Source organism: Neovison vison, chromosome 7 (assembly GCF_020171115.1).
Source record: "Neovison vison isolate M4711 chromosome 7, ASM_NN_V1, whole genome shotgun sequence".
NCBI lineage: Eukaryota > Metazoa > Chordata > Mammalia > Carnivora > Mustelidae > Neogale > Neogale vison.
The window spans coordinates 96,234,011-96,260,921 of record NC_058097.1 but is presented as its reverse complement, the minus strand read 5'-3'; the positions used below and the strand labels follow the sequence as shown (position 1 = coordinate 96,260,921).

The 26,911-nt window shown below is 39.6% G+C and overlaps 1 protein-coding gene across 1 annotated transcript in view; it reads left to right on the top strand.

The window, feature by feature from the left end:
• Nucleotides 1–26,911, top strand: part of CUL5 (cullin 5) — an 88,841-nt gene that overhangs the window by 35,981 nt on the left and 25,949 nt on the right. Inside the window, 6 exon segments of the mRNA XM_044257717.1 lie at nucleotides 777–876; nucleotides 3,435–3,611; nucleotides 5,634–5,775; nucleotides 7,161–7,306; nucleotides 7,391–7,471; nucleotides 25,424–25,517. Of these exon segments, the coding sequence (XP_044113652.1) occupies nucleotides 777–876; nucleotides 3,435–3,611; nucleotides 5,634–5,775; nucleotides 7,161–7,306; nucleotides 7,391–7,471; nucleotides 25,424–25,517 (740 nt within the window).

Genomic DNA, 26,911 nt, shown 5'->3' with positions numbered 1-26,911 from the left:
TGTTACGATTCCAGAGATCTCTTATTTTGATTTCTTAGGCATTTTTTTAATAGCGGGGGTACCATTAGGTACTGTATGAGTCACTAGGGAGCATTTTTTTTAATAAAAGCATCCTCGATAATAAGACTCTATCCTTTTGTTAGGAGTTCACCCACTCTGTAACTTGATAATTAAGAAATTAGTTTTTGAACATGTTGTTTTACTGTTAAATAAATATCTATACTGTCAACTCCATAAATTCAGAGGTTTTCTATCTCAGTTTAGGAGAGCTTTTGTTTTTGTTTTGTGTTTTAAATAAAGGAGATACAGTAGTAGTTCATGTGTAAATATAACAAATAACAAATGTATGGGGGAAGTTAAGAGATTTGCTGATGTTTAAATGACTGATTCTTTTTAAAGAGAATAGTTTACATATATTGTAAAAAATTAAAATAATTTAAAGAAATAAAATAATTTATACTTTACATGAGAAACTAATTGATAGTGGTGAACTGTGGAGTGTGGGATTTAAAGATGGAAGGATGCTTTTATAATTAAAGATAAACAGTAAGCAGAGATTTAAGGAGGAAAACAATGACAAAGAAAGTAAAATAAAAGTAGAAACAAATTTGTGTATCAGGTAACTTAACAAAGAACTTGTGGTTCTTATGGATGTATTCTCCACTCAGCTGGGTGCAGCATGGTCCGTGGAAACTATTCCTACAGAACTTGCTGGGAGTTTTGTCTTTGTTCTTGGTCCTAGTGTTCATTTCTGTTTACCTGCTTTATTTTTACAGGGATGTGCATGCGGTCTGTCTCTGGGATGATAAAGGTCCAGCAAAAATTCATCAGGCTTTAAAAGAAGATATTCTTGAGTTTATCAAGCAAGCACAGGCAGTAAGTTCTGTATCTTAGATTAAGTTTAAGATTTAGAGAATATCCTATTTTCTGCTGTAGGACTTCCAGAAATAATTTTAAAATATCACATTGACTTTTGACATTTGCTAATTAAATTTTTTTAAAGTTTATTTATTTAAGCAATCTCTACACCCAACATGGGACTGACTGAGTCACCCAGGTGCCCGTATTTTATACTTTTTGATGCAGTTGTAAATGGGATTGTTTTTAAAATTTTTCTTTTTGATATTAAGTGTATAGAAATGCAACAGATTTTTGTATATTGATTTTGTATCATTCATTTTTACTAAATTCGTTTTTTCTCACAGTTTTTTGATAAACTCATCATTTTCTCTATCTTATGTTATTTGCAAATAATACTTTTTTTTTTTTTTAAACTTCTTCCTTTTTGACTTGGATGTCTTTACTTTTTCTTATCTGATTGCTGTTCCAGTACTGTGTTGCATCGAAGTGGTGGGAGTAACATTCTTGTCCTGTTGCTGATCTTAGACTTTCATTTTAGCTGTGGTTTGTCATATATTGCTTTTATTATGTTGAGATACATTTCCCTTTATCCCACTTTTTAAGAGTTTTTATTGTAAATAGATGTTGCATTTTGTCAAATGCTCTTTCTGCGTCTACTTGTGATGATCACATGCCTTTTTTACTGTGCTTTGTTGCTGTGGTGTTTCACATAGATTCGCTTGTGGATGTTGAACTAACCAAGCTTGTATCCCTGGAATAAGTCCCGCTTGCTCATGATATATGGTCTTTCAATGTCTGCTGAGTTGGTTTCCTAATATTTTGTTGAGAAGTTTTGCATCTGTGTTCTTTAGGGATATTGACCTATAATTTTCTTCTTTTGTGCTATCCTTATCTGATTTTGGTATCAGGGTAATACTGACTTTTTAAATGAGTTTGGAAATGTTTGCTCCTCTTCTGTTTTTCGGAAGAGTTTGAGAGGGATTGGTATTACTTCTCTTTAAATGTTTGTTAGAATTCACTGTCGTTGCCATTTCGTCCTAGAATATAGTTTGTTGGGAGGTTTTTCATTACTGATTCAATCTCCTTGCTTGTAATTGGTCTGTTCAGGTTTTCTGTTTCTTCATAATTTAGTTCTTAGTAGGAGTGTGTTTCATGGAATTTATCTGTTTCTTCTATGTTGTCAAGTATGTTGCCAGATAATTGTTTATAGGTGTCTCTTATGAACCTTTGTTGTTGTTGTTGTTGTTGTAGGTTAGGCTCCACACCCAAAGTGGGGCTTGAATTCACAAACCTGAGATCAAGAGTTGTATGCTTGGGGTGCCTGGGTGGCTCAGTTGATTAAGCATCTGACTTGGAGTCAGGTCATGATCCCATGGTCCTGGGATTAAGGCCCACATTGCACTCCTGTTCAGCAGGGAAGTCTGCATCTCCCTCTCCCTCTGCCCCTCCCCTCAACTCATACTCTTTGTTTTCTCTCTCAAATAGATAAAATCTTAAAAAAAAAAAAAAAAAAGAAAGAGAGAAAGAAAGAGAAAGAGTTGTGTGCTCTACCAGCTGAGGCAGCCAGGAGCCCCAGTCCTTTGTATTTCTGTGTTAGCAGTTGTAATGTCTCCTATTTCATTTCTGATATTGTTTGAGTCCTCACTTTTTTTCTTGCTGACTATGGACAGGTTTTTTATGACCTTCTTTTGAGATGCAGGTTATTTATAGCAGCACTTTTCGTGATAACCAATGGCTGGAAGCAACCCACAAGTCCATCAGTGGACACAATAAACAAAGTGTGGTGTATCTATAAAATGGTATAGTGTTCAGCCATAAAAGGAATAAAGTATTGATACATCCTAGGACTTGAGAGACCCTTGAAACTGTAAAATGAAAGACGCCAATTTTAAATGTCTGTATTTTATAGGGGCACCTGGGTGCCTTAGTCAGTTAAGCTTCTGATTCTTGATCTCAGCTCAGGTCTTGATCTCAGGGTAGGAGCAAGCCCTGGGTAGGGCTCTGCACTAAGCTAATGGTGGGCTTGGTATTACCTCTCTCCCTCTGCCCCTGCTCATGTACATGTGCTCCCTCCATCCCTCCCTGCTCCCCACTAAATAAATAAATAAACAAATAAATAAAATCTTAGAACAAAAATGTCTGTATATTACATGTTTCCATTCATGTGGAAGTCTGGAACAAGCAAGTGTATAAACACTGAAAGTAAATTAGTGGTCACTAGGGCCAGGGAGGGGATGGATGGGAATTGGTATTTATGGGAGGATAAAAACGTGATAGCTTAAGGGATATAGGGTTTTAGGAGGTTTTTTTATTGAGATATAGTTGACATAAAACATTTCTTTAGTTTCATGTGTATATTATGATTTTATGTATGTACCAGCATGATTGTCAAAGTAAGTCTTTGTGAACATGTTTTTATTTTTCTTGGGTATATATGTGTTTTAATTTCTCTTGGATATAATATAGTTTGTACAATAAATGTATTTATAGCATGAACAGGTTCTGTTATTCTTTCAAGCACCTACCTGTATATATTTGAAGTTCATACAATTCTTTTTTTTTTTTTTTTCCAGCGAGTACTGAGCCATCAAGACGATACAGCTTTGCTAAAGGCATACATTGTTGAATGGCGAAAATTCTTTACACAGTGCGATATTTTACCGAAGCCTTTCTGTCAGCTGGAGATTACTTTAATGGGTAAACAGGGCAGCAATAAAAAATCAACTGTAGAAGACAGTATTGTTCGAAAAGTAAGTTAACTTTTGCACTTTTGACCCTAATATTCTTCAGAAAGAGGGTGATTTTACAACTTTAGAAAGTAATTCAGACTTTCAGTGGTTTTTTCTACTTGATGTATAAAGCCCTTCTCGACTGCTGCTGGGTTTTATGGAATACCACTGACTCTGTCCCGTCCACGTTCAGCCGCACTCCTCCTGCATTACGTCACGTGGGTCTGTGTCCTCACATGCTACCACCTTGCTTCTCCTCTTCCTGGTTCTGTCTTCAGCATTCTGTTTCCTTCTTCTCCTTCGTACTGTTTCCTTCTTATAGATTACTTTTTTCCTCTTTCCAAAGTCTCTCATTAGGTTACCTTCTTGTATCTTTGTGTTTAATTGTGGCTAACCTGTTATTTTCATGATCTCCTTTTTACTTGATTAGGGTTATCATGAACTATTATGTACTGGGTTTATTTCCATATTTTTGCGTGGTTTCTAGTTAGAAGCTCTGTGTCCAGTAACTCCTTGTGATTTAATGGAAAGAACTCAGCTTTGAAAGTAGAATCTCAGGTGTTCTTTTCAACTCTTCAATCAGTAATGACCTAAACTCTCTGTCTTCATTTCTCATATGATTTCATGCTTCTGAGAATGAAGTGGAAACGTAGATTTGAAAAGTAAAAAAGTGAAAAATGCCTCTTGAACTTTAAGCAACTTGCTACTTGCGGTGCTGGTTATGGCAACAAAGCAGGTGTTCAAATAGTGGCGTTGGTATTCCTGCCCCTCCCCAGCTCTAAACTTCGTGCTGATGTGGACAGGGATGTTGTGAATTTAGATACCCAGGAGTCCTCTGGTGGCAGAAATGACTGCAGTGTGAGGCATTATCCCCCTCCTCACAAAAAAAGAAAAAGAAAACACTTCTGGGTGCTTTTTAATTTGCAGTTCCATAATCTTGTCCTCTCTTGTTTTTCTGTAACTCTTTTAATTTATACCATTCCCTACTGATCACAGGAATCAGCATCACTTAATGATTAAGAGCACAGATTCTGGGACCAGACCTGTTGGATTCGCATCCCAGTGTTGCCATTTATGAGCTGTATAAGTGTGGGGACGCTTGTTTTCCTCTCAGCACCCCACTGCATTTCTAAAAAGGGACATAATAGTACCTCTTTATCGGTTTGGGGATTAAATGAGTTACGTGTGGAAAGTCCTTAGAGCAGTCCTGGGTGCGTAGTGACTGTCACATACCTGCTTATGTCATCACTTGTGCGGATGCTGTTGTCATTAATATAGTTTCTGTATCTGACACAGTTTCTTGGAATAATAATACACGTGGATGTGTATATAAACGCCATCATTTAAACTGAACATCTGTCAGGTGGATTTGTATTTTTTTTTTAATGTCCAGTACCACGCAGGTTTTCATTTGGTGCTTTTTGCATTTATTATGTGTTTATACAAACAGGTACGTGAGCATTCCAAACATCAGTAGTACTGAAATTTAACCCTCTAACTGTAGGAGAGGTAACCTTTTCCACGTTTTGCTATATTTAATTTTTACAAAACCACTTGAAATTTGTATTATTATCTGTCCTATTTTACAGAGGGGAAACCTAGTAAATGAGTAGCAGAGCTGAAGTTCAAGTCCAGTTACTTGGTTTTGAAATTTGTGCTCTCTAACAGTCACCATGTGTTTCTTTTTTTTTTTTTTTTAAGATTTTATTTATTTATTTGACAGACAGAGATCACAAGTAGGCAGGGGGGTGGGTGGGAAGCAGGCTCCCTGCCGAGCAGAGAGCCCAATGCGGGGCTCAATCCCAGGACCCTGAGATCATGACCTGAGCCGAAGGCAGAGGCTTTAACCCACTGAGCCACCCAGGTGCCCCTTACCATGTGTTTCTTACCAAACTTAAATACACTAGTTCCCTCAAGCATTCAAGTGAATATAAACTAAAGAGTTAGATTTCCTTTTTTAGTGTTTGTAGTTAAATTTTTTTGTGTCTGTATGTGTCTGGTATATTAATAATTGAGATGATTGCATATTTCTTTTTTTCCTAGCTCATGCTTGATACATGGAATGAGTCCATCTTTTCAAATATAAAAAACAGACTCCAAGATAGTGCAATGAAGCTGGTGCATGCAGAAAGATTAGGAGAAGCTTTTGATTCTCAGCTGGTCATTGGAGTAAGAGAATCCTATGGTATGTTCTGAACTTTTATGATAATTTTTTAATGAAAATTCCGAGACCATTGTAGAACAGTACGTTTGGAGTTATGTGTGCTCTCAAATAGTCACATCTACTTTTAGTGCTGGGTGCTTTTAAGAGCCCGGAGAAGGTATTAAATCTCTCCAAGAAAATACAGAAAAATCCATATTTGTGTGGTTAATACTGGTTTTCTCCATCTCACTTATTTCCTGGCTGGTGAATCCTTTTAGTGACCTAAATTAGAGAAATATAGATTTGAATCAGTAGCTCAGAAAAGGTGGTAACTGGTTTTGTACTTAAATTTTCAGGAAGTACATTTATTCCATGTACACATTCCTCTGTGAACTTTTCCGTTTCTGACCATGATATTCTCATTTGTTCTGTAAATCAGATACACTAATTTCCCTGAGAATACTCGTCCTCCAGCTTTCCTTGTAGGTCATCCTCATCCTGTTTGCTGGCAGAGGCCTTTCCTGATCCCCAGACTGGGTCAGGCCTCTCTCGCCCTGCCTCCCGGTACTGATGACTCCCTGTCATCACACTTTAGCTAACTGTGTTGTTGACACTCTAGCTTTACTGAACGTAGAGCGTGGGCACTGAGAATGCCTCAGTAGGAATTTGTTGTGTTATTGAACCTTCAGCTCTCTCCGATTGGCTCTCTCTGTTGCCCCCAGAGGTATCAGAGTCTGTAGGCTTTGTTAGCTGTGTTGTTGAAACTTACTCCTTCTGATTTCAACTACCACTGTTGATACTGTGTATGTTTCTGGACTTTTGAAACAGTCTCTTCTTCTAGTGATCTTACTGCTATCATTTAACCCATAAACTGTTTACAAGATGAATTTTTAAGTACTATTTTGTTAGCATTTTTCTTACCATTCTTGGCTCACGACGCTGAAATCAGGTCACTCAGCCCGAGAGCTGAAGCTCTCCACAGCCACTCCTAACTTTCCATCCCACCTTGCTTTCCTCCCAGACAGCCTGGTCGTTTTACCTTAACTTGGCCTTGTGGTCTTGTACTTCCCAGTACTTACTTACTATACTAGCTTCTGTGTGAGTGCTCGTTTTTCCTTAAGACTCATCTCACATCCCATCCTGGCTATGAATGGTTTCTTGATCATCTCGTTGGAAGTCACTCTCCCTCCTATTCAGAAATACCGTAGCCCATGTTGCCTGTACTGTCTATCACTTTAGTGCCTTGTGCTGTTACCTTTATAAGTCTCTTACAGAGAAGGATTTTCTCTTGCATGATTTATGTTCTCTTGAGCTTGATCAGAGTGCCTTGCACATAATGACTCCTTACTATTTGTTACTTCGTTTATTGTACTCAAAATACTGATTTGAAGCATAATTAGAGTAAAATTTTATTTTCTGTTTTTCAGTTAACCTTTGTTCTAATCCTGAGGATAAGCTTCAAATTTATAGGGACAATTTTGAGAAGGCATACTTGGATTCAACAGAGAGATTTTATAGAACACAGGCACCCTCGTATTTACAACAAAATGGTGTACAGAATTATATGAAATATGTAAGTCAGAACTTAGTATATGTGATAATTTGAGCTCTTCTCTTGATATTCTTAAAAAATGATTGCTATTTTGCTTCTGGGCAGGCAGATGCTAAATTAAAAGAAGAGGAGAAGCGAGCACTACGTTATTTAGAAACCAGACGGGAGTGTAACTCTGTTGAAGCAGTAAGTAACTGTGTGATTGTGTGTTCTTGGAGATTATTTCCAGCATGGTGGCCCAGGGATGGCAAATACGTGATCTGAGTGTTCTTACTCACGCTTCGCACACCTCTGAGTGGCGTGACTGACGCAGTGAGTCCTCTTGCCCGTGCGCCCGAGCAGAGCTAGCCAAGTGCCTCGTGTGGAGCTCGGTCATCATTCTTTGGAGCTGACGTGCAAGAGATCTATTTGCCATCCCTGCTCTAGACTTTACTGCATTTAATGTACTTAATTTTTAAACCGTCTCCTTGTATTATGTTGTATGTGTATCTGTAGTTAACCATTTTAGTGATTTTCATGTTGTGAGTAAAATACGCTCCGTAGAGATACAGTTGTTTTTTGTTATTCACAGTGATTATGTTCTGTAAAGTGGCTGTGAACACTGAATTAGTACCAGTCAAATCATTACTTCTAGGGGATTTTTCTTCTTGTTATGGGAGGATGTTTTCAAACTTGTCATGAGGGTAAAATATTACTTGATCAGGGAACATCAGTCTTTATATTGTTATTTTGTTTTTCTTTATACTTTAAGTTCCTTAAAAACAAAACAAAACAAAACTGATCAGAGGTAGTAGCCTTGTTATAGTATCTGTCCTAAGTGTTTTCTTATGGAGAATGACCTAAATGTGCTGTAGTCAGGAAAACAAGAGTCAGGCTTACCGAGAGTCTGAGAAATGGCTCACATATAGCAATGGTGTTTCTTCTAATTCCCTTCAGCATTTGCAGCTTAGGGACTAGATTTAGATTTACATTCAGGGAGGCGATGTTCCTGTTTGCCTGTGACCATTTTCCAACTCTGGATGGATTTATTTGTTTATTTATTTATTTGCTTCTGACTATTCTTTGGTTCTTCCATTTTGAATGATAGTCATGTTTATGTCTTGTTCAGAAAACAGGTTGAATTGGAATTCCCTCCTCCCCCTTACCCCTTTTTTTCAGTTTGTCTTGCTTTGCATAACTTACAGTATATTTCCTCTTCTAATGGCTAAAATAACTTTGATGTTGGCTAGAAAAGAGGGCTACTTTCGTGGTTGTTTATAGAAGTTCTCTGTAGTAATATAAAGCCAGGCTTGGACTTCATCCAGGACGCAGGGAAAGGCCATTGAGTGTTTTTTAAGCAAGTGTGCCATGCTCAGTTATCCCTTGGGGGTGGGGGGGTTAGTCTGGTGACGGAATGAAAGATGAATTGGGCTGGGGAAGAGAGAAGAGGAGAAGGTAGCCGGTTTTTTGCAGTGATTCATGCGGGGGCTTAGGAGTACCACGTAGGATTATAGCCCCAGGGAGGTAGCTGAGAAGAGGAGAGAGGTGAAGAGATTCCCCCCAGAGGTGGAACCTGGGGTCATATGGGTGGGGTTGGATGTCAAGGGAATGGAGTCCTAGTGTTTGGCCTGGGGGGATTTTTGGCCAAGCTTTGGCCTGGGGGAATTTCTCGGCTCTAGGGAGGTCGGGTGAAGAGTAAGTCCCAGTCCCAAGGGAGAAGTAGGAGTTCGTGTGAGGAGTTTGAGTTGATCCATGTGCCCACAGCATCTGGGTGGGGATGTTGCAGTTTCAGTAGGATAGAATTGTTGTTTTTCTCCTCTAGTTTATGACTTACAGATGTATCATATCCATATGAAATAGATGTCTGACTAAGAATAAGAGAAAGCAAGAAAAAGAGGATGAGAAATGGTAGAGATAATCGAATACACATGACAGTTGGTATAGCACATGTAAGCTTCCCTTTCTACTTCATTTATTTTTATTATTATTATTATTTTTTTAAAAGATTTTATTTATTTATTTGACAGAGAGAGATCACAAGTAGGCAGAGAAGCAGGCAGAGAGAGAGGAAGGGAAGCAGGCCCCCCGCCGAGCAGGGAGCCCGATGCGGGACTCGATCCCAGGACCCTGAGATCATGACCCGAGCCAAAGGCAGCGGCTTAACCCACTGAGCCACCCAGGCGCCCAATTATTTTTATTTTTTAAAGATTTTTATTTATTACTTGAGAGAGAGTGAAAGCAAGAGAGATTACAGAGGGAGAGGGAGAAGCAGACTTGCCGCCAAGCGGAGAGCCCAATGCAGGGCTTGATGCCAGGACCCTGTGATCATGACCCCAGCCCAAGGCAGACCCTTAACCAACTGAGCCACCCAAGAGCCCCTCCTTTTGACTTTAGAATGCGCGCACACAGAAAAAGTTAAAATAGATTATGTGAATTTGCTTTTCCACAGTTACCAAATTGTGTGTGCATCTTATCAAGCTGAATGACTTTAGGGCTCTGAAGATAAGTTTTTTTTGTTACTGTTTTCAACAGAGAGACCCTAAGTGTAATACAGCATGCTTCCAAAGAAACCGTACTTTATTTGGAATGTAGGAGGTCTTTTTGTGTGGTTTGTTTTTATTTTGTTTTGACTTTCTGCTTATGTTTAAAAATTAACTCTTGACTCAAGTATTAAGATATAAACAGGAAAGCACACAGAAATCTCAGGTATGCATTCTTAGAAAGTGAGTACACCTATAAAATCACCATAACAAAAATTACTAGCAATTCAGAAATCATCCATCATGCTCCCTCCAAATTACTCTTGCAGTCTTTTTCTTCAAAGGTTATCACTCTCTTTTAACAACATGGGCTAATATATAGTTTGCACAATAATATTTAGTTCAGAGGAGAAATCAAGTACCCAAACTGTAGGATTAATTATAACATTGGGAATTTCAGATTTAATGAAGATGCTTTACTGTTTATATACCTCAGTGAGCTAAGGCCCTTATACTGTGTATATAACCTTTATTATATATATTTGTTGATTTATAGTTTCTGTTTTCAGAGAGAAATGATACATGTTAAAATGAAGTATGTTGTGATGGAAAGAACAATAAACCAAAAAAGTCACCAAGTACTGATATAAATCAAGTATCAACAGCATTATTTGAATAGTTAGAAAGAAACAAGTCACTTTCCATACCATACCCTATTCAGAACAGACTTACTGTCTTAGATTCTCTGAGAGGAATTATTGGCCATCAGAACATGCAATGGTGGGGCGCCTGGGTGGCTCAGTTGGTTGAGCTACTGCCTTCTGCTTGGGTCATGATCTTGGAGGCCTGGGATTGAGTCCTGCCTCGGGCTCCCAGCTCCACAGGGAGCCTGCTTCTCCCTCTGACTTTCTCCCCTCTCTCATGCTCTCTCTCTCTCTCCCAAATAAAATAAAATCTTAAAAAAAAAAAAAAAAAGAACATGCAATGATATATACTTAACTGTTAGACTCTTTTTATTAATGGAGGGTAGTTATGGTATAGGAAAGATATATTTTACTGTTACAGTCCCTTCATAGGGGGCTATACTGTAATACACATCAGAATTTAAGATTAAAATCTGTATTTTTTTTGGCATTTATGTTTTTCTCTGTAAATTAGCAAATTATTATGGTTAATCGATTATCTTCTCTGTATTTAGTTGGTATAAATCAATACCAAGTTTTTAAACTTGACCAGTTTTTAATGTAGGCAGAAGAACAAGTTTTTGGACCTGTATTGTGTATAGTAGAGAAAATCTCACCTAGGTAGTACCCCATTGTGAGGCCAAGCCTCCTACAGGTCAGATGTACATTTCAAGTAAAGTTACTTTCACACTAAGCAGCTCACTGGATATTTTCATTGTTTGTATCAGAGTTCTGTTATCTTGGGTATTCCAAGCCACTGAGTACATCATTTGCAAATAATGATGCTTTTGCCTTTCTAATACTAATATTTCCTTCAGTAGACTAAATCTTTTAATAGTTTTGGGGGAAAATGTTAAATATGGGGGATCCTTGCTTCTTAAGTCTTTGATGGGAATGCTTCCACATTTTCATCATTAAACATGGTATTGGATTTTGGCATAATTTATGCATTTTGTTATGTTGAGAAACTATTCATTTGTTCTTCTTCTATAAAGAATATAATCAGAAAAGGGGCACCTGGGTGGCTCAGTGGGTTAAGCTGCTGCCTTTGGCTTGGGTCATGATCTCAGGGTCCTGGGATCGAGTCCCACATCGGGCTTTCTGCTCAGCAGGGAGCCTGCTTCCCTCTCTCTCTCTCTGCCTGCCTCTCTACCTACTTGTGATCTCTGTCAAATAAATAAATAAAATCTTTTAAAAAAATTTAAAAAAGAATATAATCAGAAATCTATATACTTTGGTCCCAAAGCCAGTATCTTATTTAATGGAGAAACACTAGAGTCATTTCCAACAAGATCTTGAACAAGGCTAGGATGCCCACTATTTCTGCTGTTGTTTAACATTGTATAATAGGTATTAGCCTCTGCATTTAGACTAGAGAAATCTGTTGGAGGCATGAGGATGGGTGGGCAGAAGTAAAACCTTCAGTTTGAAGATGATATGATAGTATATTTGGAAAACTCCAGACAATCAATGATAAATTAACTCAAACAATAAAGCAATTCAGAAAAGTAGTTAAGATTTAAAATTAATATACATGGGGCGCCTGGGTGGCTCTTAAATTCTGTGACTTAGAGTTATAAAGATGTCAGTTCTTCCCTAAAGAACTTATAAATTCACTGTAATACCATTGAAAATACTAACAACTATTTAATAAAGTTAAGACAAGTTGATGTGAAAGTTTGTATGGGAAAATAAACATGTACCAATAGCCAGGAAAATACTGGAAAAGAAAAACTGTGTGGAGAAAGCCCTACCAGACATTCAAACATCCTCCATTAAATAGTGTGTTAATTTCGCACGAATGGATAGTGGACCAGTGGGATGGAGTTGACAGTCCCGAATTCTGTGTGACAAAGGTTGGATCTCAAATCACTAGGGTGTAAAGATAGACTTAAAGATACATTTAGAAGATGGTGATAGGACAACACAGTAGCCATTTGAAAAAAGATGATATTGTGTAATTACAGTATTCGGAAGAATAAACACTAAATGGGTCAAGGATTGAAACACTAAACGTGAAATCATATAGGTACAAGAATGATTCCTTTTTTAACCTTGGTGTAGGGGAAGGCTTTTTAACATGACTCAGAATTCAGAGCCAGGAAAAGGAGAGATTGATGAATTTGACTATATTTTTAAAATTGTAGAAAGAACCATATAGTCAAAAGAGAACTGACATTCTGGGAAAAAATATTTGCAACATATATCACGGAGAAAGGCCTGTTAGCCCTGCTGTATAAAGAACTTTTAAAAATTGAGGAATGAGGGTGCCTGGGTGGCTCAGTCATTAAGCGTCTGCCTTCAGCTCAGATCATGCTCCCAGGTCCTGGGATCGAGCCCCATATGGGGCTCCCTGCTCAGCGGTGACCCTGCTTCTTCCTCTCCCACTCCCCTTGCTTGTGTTCTCTCTCTCACTATGTCTCTCTCTGTCAAATAAATAAAATCTTTTAAATTAAAAAATAAAGTAAATAAAAATTGAAGAACAGAAATGGGTAAGCACCCGATAGAAAAATGTTGGGAAAAGATACAGACACATGACAAAAATATGTACCTAATACTGGCCATCAAACATTTGGAAGAGGCTCAAACTCATTCTTACAGAAGAGTTTCACCTTACAAACACGAAGGGAAATTGACGATCACTGTTAAGCAAAATCACAGTAATTACAGTTGTAGACAAGCTCCATTAATGGATATTAAAATTAATGGCTTAAAGTGTGAGGTAAAGTGGAGTATGTTAACAGGTTCAAAATATATTCCCCAAGATATTTACTCAGGGAAAAATCAGTGGAGAAACCCAAAAGACATTATCTTAAGTGATTAAGGTTAACATCACCAGTAATAAGGACATACTGACATGGTGTATCTCTGCACTGAGAATACCGCATTCCTGTGGTATTCTGATAAAAAATGCATAGCCTTATTCTAATAAGAAGATTAAACAATCTCAAATTGGAGGACAGTCTACACAGTAACTGACTATTCTTCTTTAAAAGTTTCAAGATCAGGGTGCCTGGGGGGCTCCGTCGGTTAAGCCACGGCTTCCCGCTCAGGTCATGAGTCCCGCATCAGGCTTCCAGCTCTGCAGGGAGTCTGCTTCTCCCTCTGACCTCCTCTCCTCTCATGCTCGGTCTCTCTTAAATAAATAAATAAAATCTTTTTTTTCTTCTTCTTCTTTTTTTAAAGAAAGATAAAAGTGTCAAGATCATAACAAACCAAAAAAGTAAAAAAGAGAGAGAGATACAGACCAAGGAACTGCCACAGACTGGGGGAGAGCAGGAGATCTGAGCAACAATGAACTGCAGTGTGGGCTCGTAGACAGGGTCCTGGAGTAGGAAAGACATATTCGTGGGAAAAACTGGTGAATTTCTAGTAAGATCCGTCATTTTTTTTTTTAAGATTTATTTATTTATTTATTTGACAGACAGAGATCACAAGTAGGCAGAGAGGCAGGCAGAGAGAGAGGAGGAAGGGAAGCAGGCTCCCTGCTGAGCAGAGAGCCCGATGTGGGGCTCGATCCCATGACCTGAGCCAAAGGCAGAGGCTTTAACCCACTGAGCCACCCAGGCGCCCCAAGATCCAAACTAACTATTTGTTAGTAGTGGTATACTCTTTTCCTGGATTTGATAGTTATTCTGTAGTTGTGTAAGACATTACCCATTAGGGTAATGAGGTGGTGGATATATGGGCCCTCTGTGCTGTTTCTGCAACTTTCCTGTGATGCTAAAATCAAAATAAGATATAAAAATAAAAACATGTTTTGAAGAATGGCATTTTGCTCCATTGGACTAATTCAGTAAATCACATTTACAGAGTTCCTCACATTAAGCCATTCTTCCGTTTTAAGAACGAACATGGTGTCCTGTTTTTTAATGGATAAACATTTTTGCCCTAAAGGGATTTTGACATATCCTATATAGCCAGTAAAAGTTACTCCCAAGATTTTCCTTTCATAATTTTTTTTTAGTTTTGTTTTGTTTTGAGGGAGCGAGAGCAAGCTGTAGCATGGGAGGCAGAGGGAGAGAGAATCATAAACAGGCTCCACTCTGAGCTCAGAGCCTGATGCAGGGATCGATCTCACGACGCTGATATCATGACCCAAGCCGAAATCAAGAGTTGGATGCTTAATACACCGAGCCACCTAGGTGCCCCTCCTCTAAGTTGCTTATATGTAGAATGTTTAGTTGTAAAATTTATTATGTAATGACAATATCTTTAGGATCCTTTTACAGATTTTTACTTAAAATTGCTTCTCATTAATACAGTAGATTATGACAGAGATGAATCCATGGAAAGTGAGTATTGCTGAATTGTTTAAATATCACTACATGAAGATGCCAGTAAGCAAAAGGTGGGGAAAAAGTGGGGAGCTGATAAGCTATTTTTTTCTGATGCCTGGACTGTGTGTCGGAAAGTTTTGGAAGTTAGTCTGAAAAGTAGAGGGCAGATTGTGGAGAACATTTGAATTCTAGGTTAATGTTTTTGAACTAGGCTAATATATTTTGAACTGACATCTCCAGGCCAGGGGTTTTCAATAAAGGTAACATCTACCTCTAGGAAATAGTATATAAATTTATGGAGGCTTTTTTCAGTTGTCACAGAGATTGATTTTTAGTGAATGAGGTCAGGAATGCTACATGACTCAGTGCTCTCCCTGTCCCACATAAACAGAAATTAGATCACATCCCAGAAGGACTGAGTCACTGGTCCCACTGGCCACACAGGTCAGTGAAAGTCTTGTTTATGCCCGAGTTTAAAACTGAGTTGTATTTTACTTATAAACCAAAATATTTTTATATGATATTAATAATACACTGTATTTTCCAGTGATGATACTATTGTGTAACTTGGGGAAAGATAATATTTTTATTGCTGTTTGGGCTTTAGACGTATTTTTACTGCAGAAGCTTTTGTCGCCCACAGTAGTGCCAGGATGCACCACTGTGACAGTATGTGGTCGCCAGCGTTTCTGCTGCACCACATTCCCTTCCCGGTGATGCCACACACAGGTGCAGGCAGCTGACTCCTTTCCTTATACCTTATTTGGCTGTGACCACGTCTTTACAGGTTGAAATATAGATTGACTCATTATAAAGAGAGTTGTTGCTTTCCGCTCTGTGTCGTAATTAGAGATGTACATCGGTGTTCTTGAAGTAATAATGTCGGTAAATTTCAGTTAATGGTTTGCTGTCAAAGGGAGTGTTGGGTCTGAAGGGTGTGAGAACCAGTGCTTCGGTGGTGGAGAGCCTTGACCATCCATGACTAGCGGATCGAAGCTGCGCTTTGCGGGGTGCATCTGCTGGCGTGTGTATGACAGGGCTGAAAGAGACAAGACACTTGCTTTTAGTTGTCACTAAAGGGGGTCAGCTACGTACATGATGATAAACTAATGGAAAGGAAGGGCTGTAAGAGGCATTTTGAAGAAATCATTAAATGACATTATATTTATTTGTTTTTAACTAAGCTCAGCGCCCAGCACGCGGCTTGAACTCATAACCCTGAGAATCAGGAGTCACGTGGTCTACTGACTGAGCCAGCCAGCTGCTTCCTGAAAGACATTTTATTTTATTTTATTTTTAAAATTTTTTTTTAAAGATTTTATTTATCCACTTAACAGAGAGAGGTCACAAGTAGGCAGAGAGGCAAGCAGAGAGAGAGGAGGAAGCAGGCTCCCCGCAAAGCAGAGAGCCCGATGTGGGACTTGATCCCAGGACCCTGAGATCATGACCTGAGCTGAAGACAGAGGCTTAACCCACTGAGCCACCCAGGTGTCCTGTTAAAAGACATTTTAATGGCCTGTAGGATGATTGAAAGATCTGAGCCTGGGTTCTTGGAATAATCAGAGTAGAGAGTCAGAGGGGAGCTAATTGTGAGAGGCCTCTTCAATTCTTGAAAGATTGTATACTTATAAGAGCTGAAGGGCTCCTGAGGAGCTTTAAGTTTGGGGGAGGGGAGTATGTGTAAATAATAATCACCCTCCTTGTACAGCACTTTGTGAGAGGTAATGAGAAATCATTGTCTTTGGTATTCCTGAGTAATGATGAGTTCCAGCCTGTCGCCTGGCTCCAAACTAGTACTTTTTCCACTGGACTGCTTTCCTTCCCGGCCGTGGGGTGTGGGTCAAAATAGATAATCTAAGCTTGTGTGTGTTTGCTGGTGAATGTGCCCCGGATTTATGAGGAATGGGATCCTAGAGTGAGAGATTACAATCCTCTCATTGCTTTTTCTTCATTAAGGCTTTTGACCTATGTTTAGGGAGCGCTCATTCACTCAGTAAATATGAATCTGGTCTCTGTTAGTGGTGAGGTGAGTAGAAAGGGGTACACCGTGAACAAAACAAAGTCCTTGCTCTTACAGAGTTAACATTCGGATAAGGGAAGACCGAGAAAGACTAGTAAACAAACAAAAAAATGATTTTTTGAAAATTTTTATTCAGTTTACTTAAGCTAAAAACAAAATACATTTTCCCACCTCTGGCCCCCTGCCTCTTGAAACCACCAGTCTCTTCTCTGTATCTATGAGTTTGGGCGTTTTATTTCTCTCTCTCTTTTTTGTAAGATTCCACGTATGAGAGAGATCATATGTTATTTGTTGTTTTCTGCCTTATTTCACTCAGCATAATGCTCTCACGGTTCATCCAAGTCACTGCAAATGACAAGACCTCATTCGTGTTACTGGCTGATAATACTCCATTGTGTGTCTGTCTCACAGTGTGTTTACCTTTTCACCCATTGGCAGATACTTAGGTCATTTCCGTACCTTGTTTATCATAAATGATGCAGTGAACAAGGGGCTACATTATCTTTTCAAGTTAGTTTTTTATTTTCTTTGCATAAATACCCAGCAATTTGGAATTGCTGAATCATATGGTAGTTCTGTTTTTAATTTTTCAAGTAACCTCCATACCATTTTCCACAGTAGCTGCACCATTTTACTTCCCACCAGCAGTGCCCAGGGATTCCCTCTTCACAGCATCCTGGCCAACACTTGTTATTTTTTGCCTTCTTGATACTCACCATTCTGGCAGGTGTGAGGTGATCCTGTGGGTTTGATTTGCATTTCCTGATGATGAGTGACATCACCTTTTCCTGTGTTTGTTGGCCGTCCTTGTGTCTTCTCTGGAAAACGTCTGTGCAGATCTTCTGCCCATTTATTGGTCGGATTTTTTATTGTTGGCTACTGAGTTGTAGGAGTTCTTTGTACATGTTGGGTATCACCTAACACTGGGTTTTCTTCTAGGACTTCTTGGACTTGTGGTCTTCTTGAACTTCTGGTTGAGATTGCATTGCATTTGTGTGTTTTTGGTAGTGTGGACATTTTAACGTTCTTAGTCTTCCTTGTTTCCTCCGTGTCCTAGAGTTTTCAGTGCACAGTACTTTCACCTCCTTGGTTAAATTTATTCCTCCATATTTCACTCTTTTTGATGCAGTTGTAAATGGAATTATTTTCTTAATTCTCTTTGTGTTAGTTTGTTATTAGTGTAAAGAACTCTAACAGATTTTGTATATTGAATTTATATCCTGCAGCACCACTGAATTTGTTTATTCTGACAGTTTTTTGGTGGCATCTTTATGGTTTTCTGTATAAAATATACTGTTACCTGTAAATAGTGGAGTTTTACTTCTTCCTTTTGTTCAGCGCTGTCTCAGCTCTTGTCTATCTATTAAATCTTTATGCTTATACAAGGAGCCGATTATATTTCTAATAGTGCCTAGGGAAGTATGTACCAAGTCCTTTCAGTGTCCCCGTGTAAGTGATTCTTCATAAAATAGCCGAATGCCATAGAGAATGAATTGGCGCCCGTAACGCTCTTATTGTCGCTTTTGCTTTATGGAATATGGTCAGGGAAGGTCTTTTCGAAGTGATATTGGAGCTGAGACCTAAATGATCAGGGTCTAGCCTTGTAAAGATCTGGGATAGAGCTTTGCAGGTGGAGGGAAGAGCTAGGGTAAAGGCTGTGAATCAGGAAGGAGCTTAGCTTGTTTTAGGGACAGAGAAAGGTTAACGTGGCCACAGTGTGGTTGGGGAGGGGACGAGAGCGATCAGCTGGAGGGACAGGCAGCAGGAGCCCAGTGCAGTGGGCGGCTGTTGAAGGGTTTTAAGCAGAGAGCTGGTGTGATCTGATTTTCATACCCCAGAAGAGCATTTGGGTTGCAGTGGGGTATTTGGATTCTAAACTATAATCGAGGTGAGAGGTGTCGATGGAGTGGAGATGAATATAGAAGTGGAAGGATTCAGGACGCATTTCGGAGGGAGAACTAGTAGGTAGATGCTGTCATTGTTTCTCCTTTATAGGTGAAGACACTGAGGGTCAGAGACCGAGGGAGGTCGGCCTCAGTCTGCTGGGACATGGTGAAACTGGCTTTTAATGAAGTGCATTTCTGGGTCTTGAGTTCCTGAGGATGATGGTAAGCACTGTGGCGGTGAATGAAGAAGAGAGCAGAGTTTGATACAGGATTTTGAACACGGGATTGCCCTTACACATGCCTAGTTCGTCTGCACTCTTGGTGGCGGGGGAGCAGGAACCCATCTGAAACAGAAAAAGGCAGATGTGTTAGTTTGTATAAAATCCTGCATGGAAAATTCAAGGCTAAGACTAAAATGAAGGATGTGTGGGTTTAGGAACTTGGAACGCTGGGATAGCTTTCTGCATGTGTTTTTCTGCTCTTAGCTCTGCTACCTTGGACAGCTCTTAGTCTTTTGGTTGTTGTTGTTGGAGTGGGGACTGTGGTTGCGGCCAGCCTGTCCTTCAGTGTGTGTGACCTGAGCCAAGGTAAGAGTCCGGCTCCAAGGTTTCACGTAGCCTGGCTCTACTTGACCCAGCTCGAAATGCGGGCCCACACGTGGATCTCGTGCTTTCTGTGTGTGTCTTTGCCCATGTGTGTGTGCGTGCTTCAGTGGCAGCGTGCATGTGTCTGAAGTATGTGTCCAAACTGTAGAATTTGGCTTTTCCATAGGACAGCCCTCAGAGCGGTTGAGCTATTTGCTCTTCAGTGGAGAACCTGAAAAGTCAGTCAGTCCAAAACCTAGCCCAGAGCCTAAGTGCTGCCTGAGAAGCCCAGAGGCCCACGGTTCTAGTTTTGCTCCTGGGAGACCCACGTAGCCCCGCTCACATCCAGTGATGCACACGATTCTGATGAACTCCACTGTCGTTGGCGGGTCCTGTAGCACATGAGCAGCAGCGTCTGTGTCAAACCCGGAGAGGCTTCTAGCTGTCTGCTGAAGACACACGATGGGTAGGAAAAGGTGAAACATAGTAAGAAAATGGGAGGAAAAAAACCTTAAACTAAAATAACTTTTTAAAAGTTTTTGTTTTTTTTTAAAGATGTTATATATTTATTTGACACAGAGAGAGATCACAAGTAAGCAGAGAGGCAGGCAGAGAGAGAGAGGAGGAAGCAGGCTCCCCGCTGAGCAGAGAGCCCAGTGCGGGGCTCAATCCCAGGATCCTGGGATCATGACCTGAGCCGAAGGCAGAGGCTTTAACCCACTGAGCCACCCAGGCGCCCATTTAAAAGTTTTTCTGTGGCTGTTTGTATTTTAGGTGTTTGTCCTATATACATTGGCATTCTCTGAGGGCATTCAGTTCGTATTTGTTATGCACTTAAAACATGCTAGGCCTTGTGTGAGTTGGGCTTGACACCGGAGATCTGGTTCCGGTCTTCAGAGTGACAGTCAGATAAAATGGATTGTTCGTGCCGTAGAGTGGTGGGATGGAGAATGGATTGGTGGCGGCAGGTCTCCATCCTGTCTCGGGGACATGGCGCTGACGGGGGGGCAGTGTGTTCTAGGGGTCAGGGGCATACTTGTGGAATGAGATGAGGATTTGAATCCCTTTGTGGCCTTTTGACTAGCAGTGTGCTCTTTGGTGAGTTACTCAGCCTTTGTAATCCTGTTTCCTTAACTGTGAGATGGGGTGACACCCGCATGTGTTGTCAGAGTTTAATAAAACACTGCGGCCTGGCATGATAGGGCTCGGGTTTGGAGAAAGTTGCTGATTCTCAGATAGGAACTATCTGACTGTCCATACAAAACGTTGATTAAAAAAACTGAATTAGCAGCAAGGTCATAAGTCATAGATTATTAACCTTAAAGTATGTATTTGTTAACTTTTAGTATCTTAGTATATTGAGGGTGATTTCGAAAAAGTCAAGGTGAGTAAGTCCGAGTTTTCATTGCTCTGTATAGTTCCTATGTAAATAGTTTAGAAATGAAGGAAGTACCACTAGTTATAATGGTAAAATAAAGAAATCTGAACCAAGCCAGAAAGGCCAAGGGAAATTAATTTTGAGAATAACCTGCCACGCATAGAATAAACTGAATTCTTAAATACGTTACAGATATCTTTGTAAGGTTAAAGACCTTATAATGATAAAGTCTTAAGGGAGAAACCTAGGATGATTTTTAGTTCATCTCCTATTTTATAGTTGAGCTAAAGCAAGTTAATCTTGTACAGATTTAAATAACTAATGAAAATTAGAAGCATTCTTGTTGCTTTGTAATAAATTTCAGTGAAGTAGAATTAATTGTGCAAAAAGAAGACTCTGCGCCGTCCGTTAGCCTTCCTGTCGCACCTGTCGGCCGCAGACCTACACATCCGTTCACTGAGCAAGTACTGAGCGCCTGCTGTGTTTTACGGCAGGCGTCATCTTCGGAGAGTTTTGCTATAGAGGAAGGTAAAACATCAAGCACATTGATAGTTAAAGTGTTTCACCTTGCAGACCTCTGGGGAGAGATTTCTATGGATTTAGAAGTTGTGCTCATCTCGGGCAAAATACAGGACTTGATGACATGTGGCAAAAAGTTTTATTCTTCACGGAAGCTAGCAAAGGAGACAGAAAGGGAACACAAGGTGAGAGAGATGGTTTATCACTACCCTTTTCCTTCGAGACGTATTTTTCAAATAACAAGTATGTATGTAGGGTTGACTCTCTATGTAGTGTTTTGGTAAATGGTGGAAAAGAAACATGAAAGAGTAACATGGTCTCTGCCCTCACAGAACTGACCTGTTGAAAACAAAACTTCGTTTGTAGCAAGGGGAAAGCCACTGTGCAGTCTCCCTTTCTTCTTTTTGCCCACATGAGATAGTTCTCTAAAGGCTTTTTCATCTCATAAGGATTTAGGCCTTAATTAATCTCTTTATTTAAAAAATAAAAGCCTGGTTCTAATAATTTTCAAATATTTACAAAATTGGAGGTAATAGTACAGTGAACCCCAGCCCCCATAGCCAGCCTCTGGTTTGAGCCGCAATCATCATTTGTTCTGTTCACTTGTTCCTTGCCTGTTTTCTTTCCTTTCCTTTTCTCTTTTCCCTTCCCTTTCCTTCTTTTCTTCCTTTTATTATTTCAAAGAAATGTGTGACGTTCCGTATATTTTACCCTATATGACACAGGAAGTGTATTGTAACATTATTTTCAGTGCCTGTATTTTATCATAGATATTTAGTAGATACACCTAACCTATCCCCTAATGATGGGCATTTTCATTATTGTTATTACTGTAGTTTATTCCTTGTGGATATTACTTCCTTAACACTTTTACGTACACATGGGGCATTCTCTTGGAATGGAATTTAACAGAAATGAAATTGCTGAAGCCAAGGGTATGCACCTTTTACAAATCTCTACATAATACCAAACCAGTCTTCAGAAAGACAGTAATTCTTATCCCATCAGCAATGTGCCTGTTTATCTTTGCTAATCTGGATTTTGTCACTCTATTAATTGTAAGAATCTCCTACTATCGTAGATTAAAAAAAATTTTGTGTGTGCATTTAAAAATTATTGAGGCTAGACATCTGTATTCTTATGGACCATTTATATACCTGATGTTCAAGACTCTTCATAATTCGGCCCTAATCTATTTTCCTAGCTTAATACTATCTGGCAAGAGTCATTCTACTCCAATAAGTAGTTTCTCATTCTTAAACTTCTTCCAATTCATTTTTTTTCTTGGATTCACTTTTAAGAATTTTTTTTTTACCTGTTTTCTTAATGTTTTACTTTCTCCTTTTCCTCTATAAATTCTTCAGAATCTTTATAGTCCCTCTTGTGGTATCACTGCAAGCTCTGTAGGTTTCCGACAGTTTCCTCTTACTGAGCTTCCACTGTACCTACTGTTTCTGCCACTGGATTTAGTAGCAAATTACAGTCTGCTTGTGGTGTTGTGTTTCAGGCACACACTGTGGCTGGGGCCGTGAACACAACAGCTATGAGTGAACATAGTCTGGGTCCTTGTGAAATTCATAGTGTCCTAATGAGGCATGTATTTCCATACCTTTGCCTTTAGGGAGTTGAACTTCTTCCAGTCCGCCTCTGTTATATGGGAATTATACATAGATTTTGAGATGTGTACTTACATGCCCCTAGCTAGACTGTAAGATTATTGAAGGTATAAGCCATGTTTTCCTTTCCTTTTTTTTTTTTTTTAATATTTTATTTATTTATTTGACAGAGAGAAAGAGATCACAAGTAGGCGGGGAAGCAGGCTCCCCCTGAGCAGAGAGCCCGATGGCGAGCTCGATCCCAGGAACCTGAGATCATGACCCGAGCCGAAGGCAGAGGCTTAACCCCTGAGCCAGCCAGGCACCCCTAAACCATGTTTTCTATTTCTCTGTTCCTTATAGCACTTAACTCAGTTCTCAGCATGCAGCCATCGCTAAGTATATACTTGCTCTGTCATTGTAGTAACAGAAGTTGCAGACTTTGGAGTCCCCTCCATAACACTTGCAAGTTACTTAGCCCTTCTGAGCCGGTTTCCTTATGTGTAAGGTCATGTATGGAAAGCATTTAGCACAGTGTTTGGTACAGACTAAGTGTTCATTGAAAGATACCTCCTTTTCTAATAGTTAGACCTCTCAAACCAGAAACCGCCTCAACAGACTGCATAGCTCCTGTCATCTAAGACTTACTAGATTCTGCTCAGTTTATTCAGTTATCTTTTTTTTTAATATTTTATTTATATATTTGACAGAGAGAGATCACAAGTAGGCAGAGAGGCAGGCAGAGAGAGAGAGAGGAGGAAGCAGGCTCCCTGCTGAGCAGAGAGCCCCATTCAGGGCTTGATCCCAGGACCCTGGGATCATGACCCGAGCCAAAGGCAGAGGCTTTAACCTACTGAGCCACCCAGGCGCCCCAGGTTCTTTAATTATCTTGTCCTCTCCTTTTAATCCCCATTGTAACCCACAATAAGAAAGCCATTTCATTTTGTGGTTTAGTATACACTCTGCTTATTTGCATGTATCAGAAACAAAAGTTCTACAAAGTAATATTCAGTGTTACTATGTATGACTCCTGCTTTTTTCTGTTGTTAAGGAAAGCTGATTACAGCCATTAACACATTTCAGAACAACAGTTCAAAACACATGCTGGATTTTTGGAATTTGCAGAAGTTGGACTACTACCCAGTCACACAGCTGTGACTTTTCAGTGAAAGAGAAACTGGGATGAAGGGACAGAGGCCCGGGGCTCATTCTGACTCTGCGCTCTCTCTCTTCCCCCTGCGTTCTGTGTAGTTAGAGTCCCCTGTTGTGAGTCTGGGCTCGCCGCTCTGGGCAGGAGTGCGCAGTCGCGCACGGTCCAGAGCGGCTACCACAGGAGGTTACCCTGGAGTTGGGACAGACCTTACCACCTTGGCAAGAGAGAAATTTCTCACCCACTTCTTGTGTATATTGTTTCTCTTAGGAAATCGACATCCATGGGTTCTAAAATTGTTAGCATAGTTCTCAAAAAGGGGCCTGAAAAAAACTTTTTTGTTAGAGAAATTTATAAACATTTAAAAAGTAGACAGAATAGTTAAATAAACATTTAAAAGTAGACAGAATAGAACATTATGTCCATTCCAAGTAGAACTTTTAACAAAGAACTTTCAAGACTTACACAGTTCCCTTCCTTAGTACACACAGATGATCTTTATTTCAGAAGATGTATGTCAGCCTTAGTGTGCGTTCTGTGCGTGAGTGCTCACAGCCTGGTAGTTTTACTTGATGCCTGCAAGAGGAGTAAGGAATTCTGTGACATGAGGGAGCAGGGGCGCGGGGGGTGGGTTGTGTGAAGGGCTGCTGGAACCCCAGACCCGTGTTCCCCAGAGATGCAGCCGCCTTGTTGACCAGCCTGCTCTTAGGGGAGCCGACATTCATTGCGTTTATCTTCTGTGGAAAACCTTTGATTCTTTGTTCCCTACCCTACCTATGGAACAAAAATCCCAAACCATAGATTTTGCTTTATGAACTGGCTCCAGCCTACCTTTCTAGTTTTCTCTTCTGCTCTCTGTCTCTTCCCTACCATATTCAGCTGCTTCTAACTGGTAAAATACTCAGTCCATTTTGGGCTTGTGATTATTTTTCAAGATTCAGTTTAGATTTCGTCTTGTAGGTGAGAGCTTTTTAACTACCCCAGAAGTATGTCGTCCTCTGCGTGTTTTTTTGTGTGTTGGGTGTGAGTGTGTGTGTGTGGCTACTTAACTGTGTTGTATATATTAGTTTATGTTTGCTTTCTTCCCTACCCTTAATTAGACGGTGCTCCTCCTCCAAAGCAGGGGCTATCTCCTAGTCTTGTCTCCTGACCACTTCTCTGCTGCCTGCACATAGTAAGCGTCCAGTGATGGTTTGTTGAATGACTTAGAGTTTTAGACTCTGATTTTAATACATGTTCTCTCCAGAAAAGAATTCATCCGAGTTTTTCTGGTTTCTTTTTCCCCTCATTTTGTTTTGTATATTTTTGGGTTTTTTTCCTCCCCTCCTTGGGGCTGTCCATGTAAATTTCTAAAGAGAACTTAAGTTCTGTGGCCTTTTTCTTGGGGTAAAAATACCGTGGTAAACTAGTATAGAGTGCCCACCTTCAGTTCGCCTGCAGTAAAGGTAAGTAAGTTCTGCATTCATTATGCTTCATTTTCTTGCTGTTGTTGAACAGTGTGGTTTTTATGGAGCTTAAAAAGCAAACTGGGGTGGAGTAGGTTTGTGCTTATAATAGCCTTGACCAATTTCTGATATATTTCAGCTCATGGAATGCTGTGTAAATGCCCTGGTGACATCCTTTAAGGAGACTATCTTAGCAGAGTGCCAAGGCATGATCAAGCGAAATGAAACTGAAAGTAGGTAAAACATCACATAAAGTTCTCATAATCTTTTAAGAGGGTATCTTTGAAGCAGATTACTTTTAATAAGCTGCTGTTAGATCATCCTTTTCTACGTAGGTATATTTGTAACAATAAACTGTGCTTAAAGAAAATGATAAAATTTTAACACAGCAGTACTGCAAAGAAGGTTATAAATTTACGTTTTAAACATTCCACCCTTAGGTATCAACATTTGTTTGTAGAAAATGGCAGTGGGTTCAGTTTGTTCTCAGATGTAGGGCTCTGCTTTTAAAGACTAATTAAAAGGACAAACATTTGGAAAAGACTAGAACTAGGTGTTTGGCTTCTGTGTGAAACTTTGTGGCGAGTATTTTTAGAAAGTAATAGGACACTCCTTGTTAATGATCTCCCTCCCTCTTTCCTAAAATATGTTACAATTTAAGGTTTCTGCAAGTGTGCTTTTTTATTACTGACAAGTTTTCTTAATAAAGATACATTTTGGGAGGTTGCGAGTACATTACAACCAATATGGTAAAAACTCGGACGCATTCCTCTCCAGATTTCACTGTGTACGAGCGCAAGGTCCTGTTTAGTCTCTAGTTGCTTTTAAAGTGTGCATTTCGGTCAGGTAGGTTCGTACACTTATAGTTTTATAGTAAAAAGCTCATTGGCATAGACGAAATCTTAGAATCTGTGTATGCCAGGCTAATGAGATCTGTGCTGGGCTCCATGGCGGTTTCCCTTCAGAAGGCTATGTAGTGGTAGCCGCTTCTGTGCAGTGGGATTTTTGTGAAGGTCTGTTACATGGTATAACAGGAGAAAGTGTTTTTATAAACTGAAAAATTCCTTATGAATACAATTTTATATTATCTCTAATATGCTTTTATAATCACTTGGAATAATCTGATGATGGAATTTTTTTTTTTGCCACTTGATGATGTGGTGCTGTATATTTAATACTACATTTACTTTATGAAATATACTACCCTTCTGTGTAAACTTTTGTACTATTTAGGTTTAAAAATGTTCCATTCTCATATGATCTCATTGATATGGGGAATTTAAGATACGAGGCAGAGGATCGTAGGGGAAGAGAAGAAAAACTGAAACAAGGTGAAGCCAGAGAGGGAGACAAACCCTTAGAGACTCTTAATCTTAGGAAACAAACAGGGTTGCTGGAGGGGATGTTGGGTGGGGGCCTGGGGTAACTGGATGATGGACTCTGGGGAAGGTATGTGTTGTAATGAGCTCCGGGTGTTCTGTGAGACTGATGGATCACAGACCTGTGCCCCTGAAACAAATAATACATTATATGTTAATTAATTGAATTTAAATGTAAGAAAAAAATAAAATTATAAATAAATAAATAAATAAATAAATAAACATATTCCATTGAGTTGAAGGTCAAA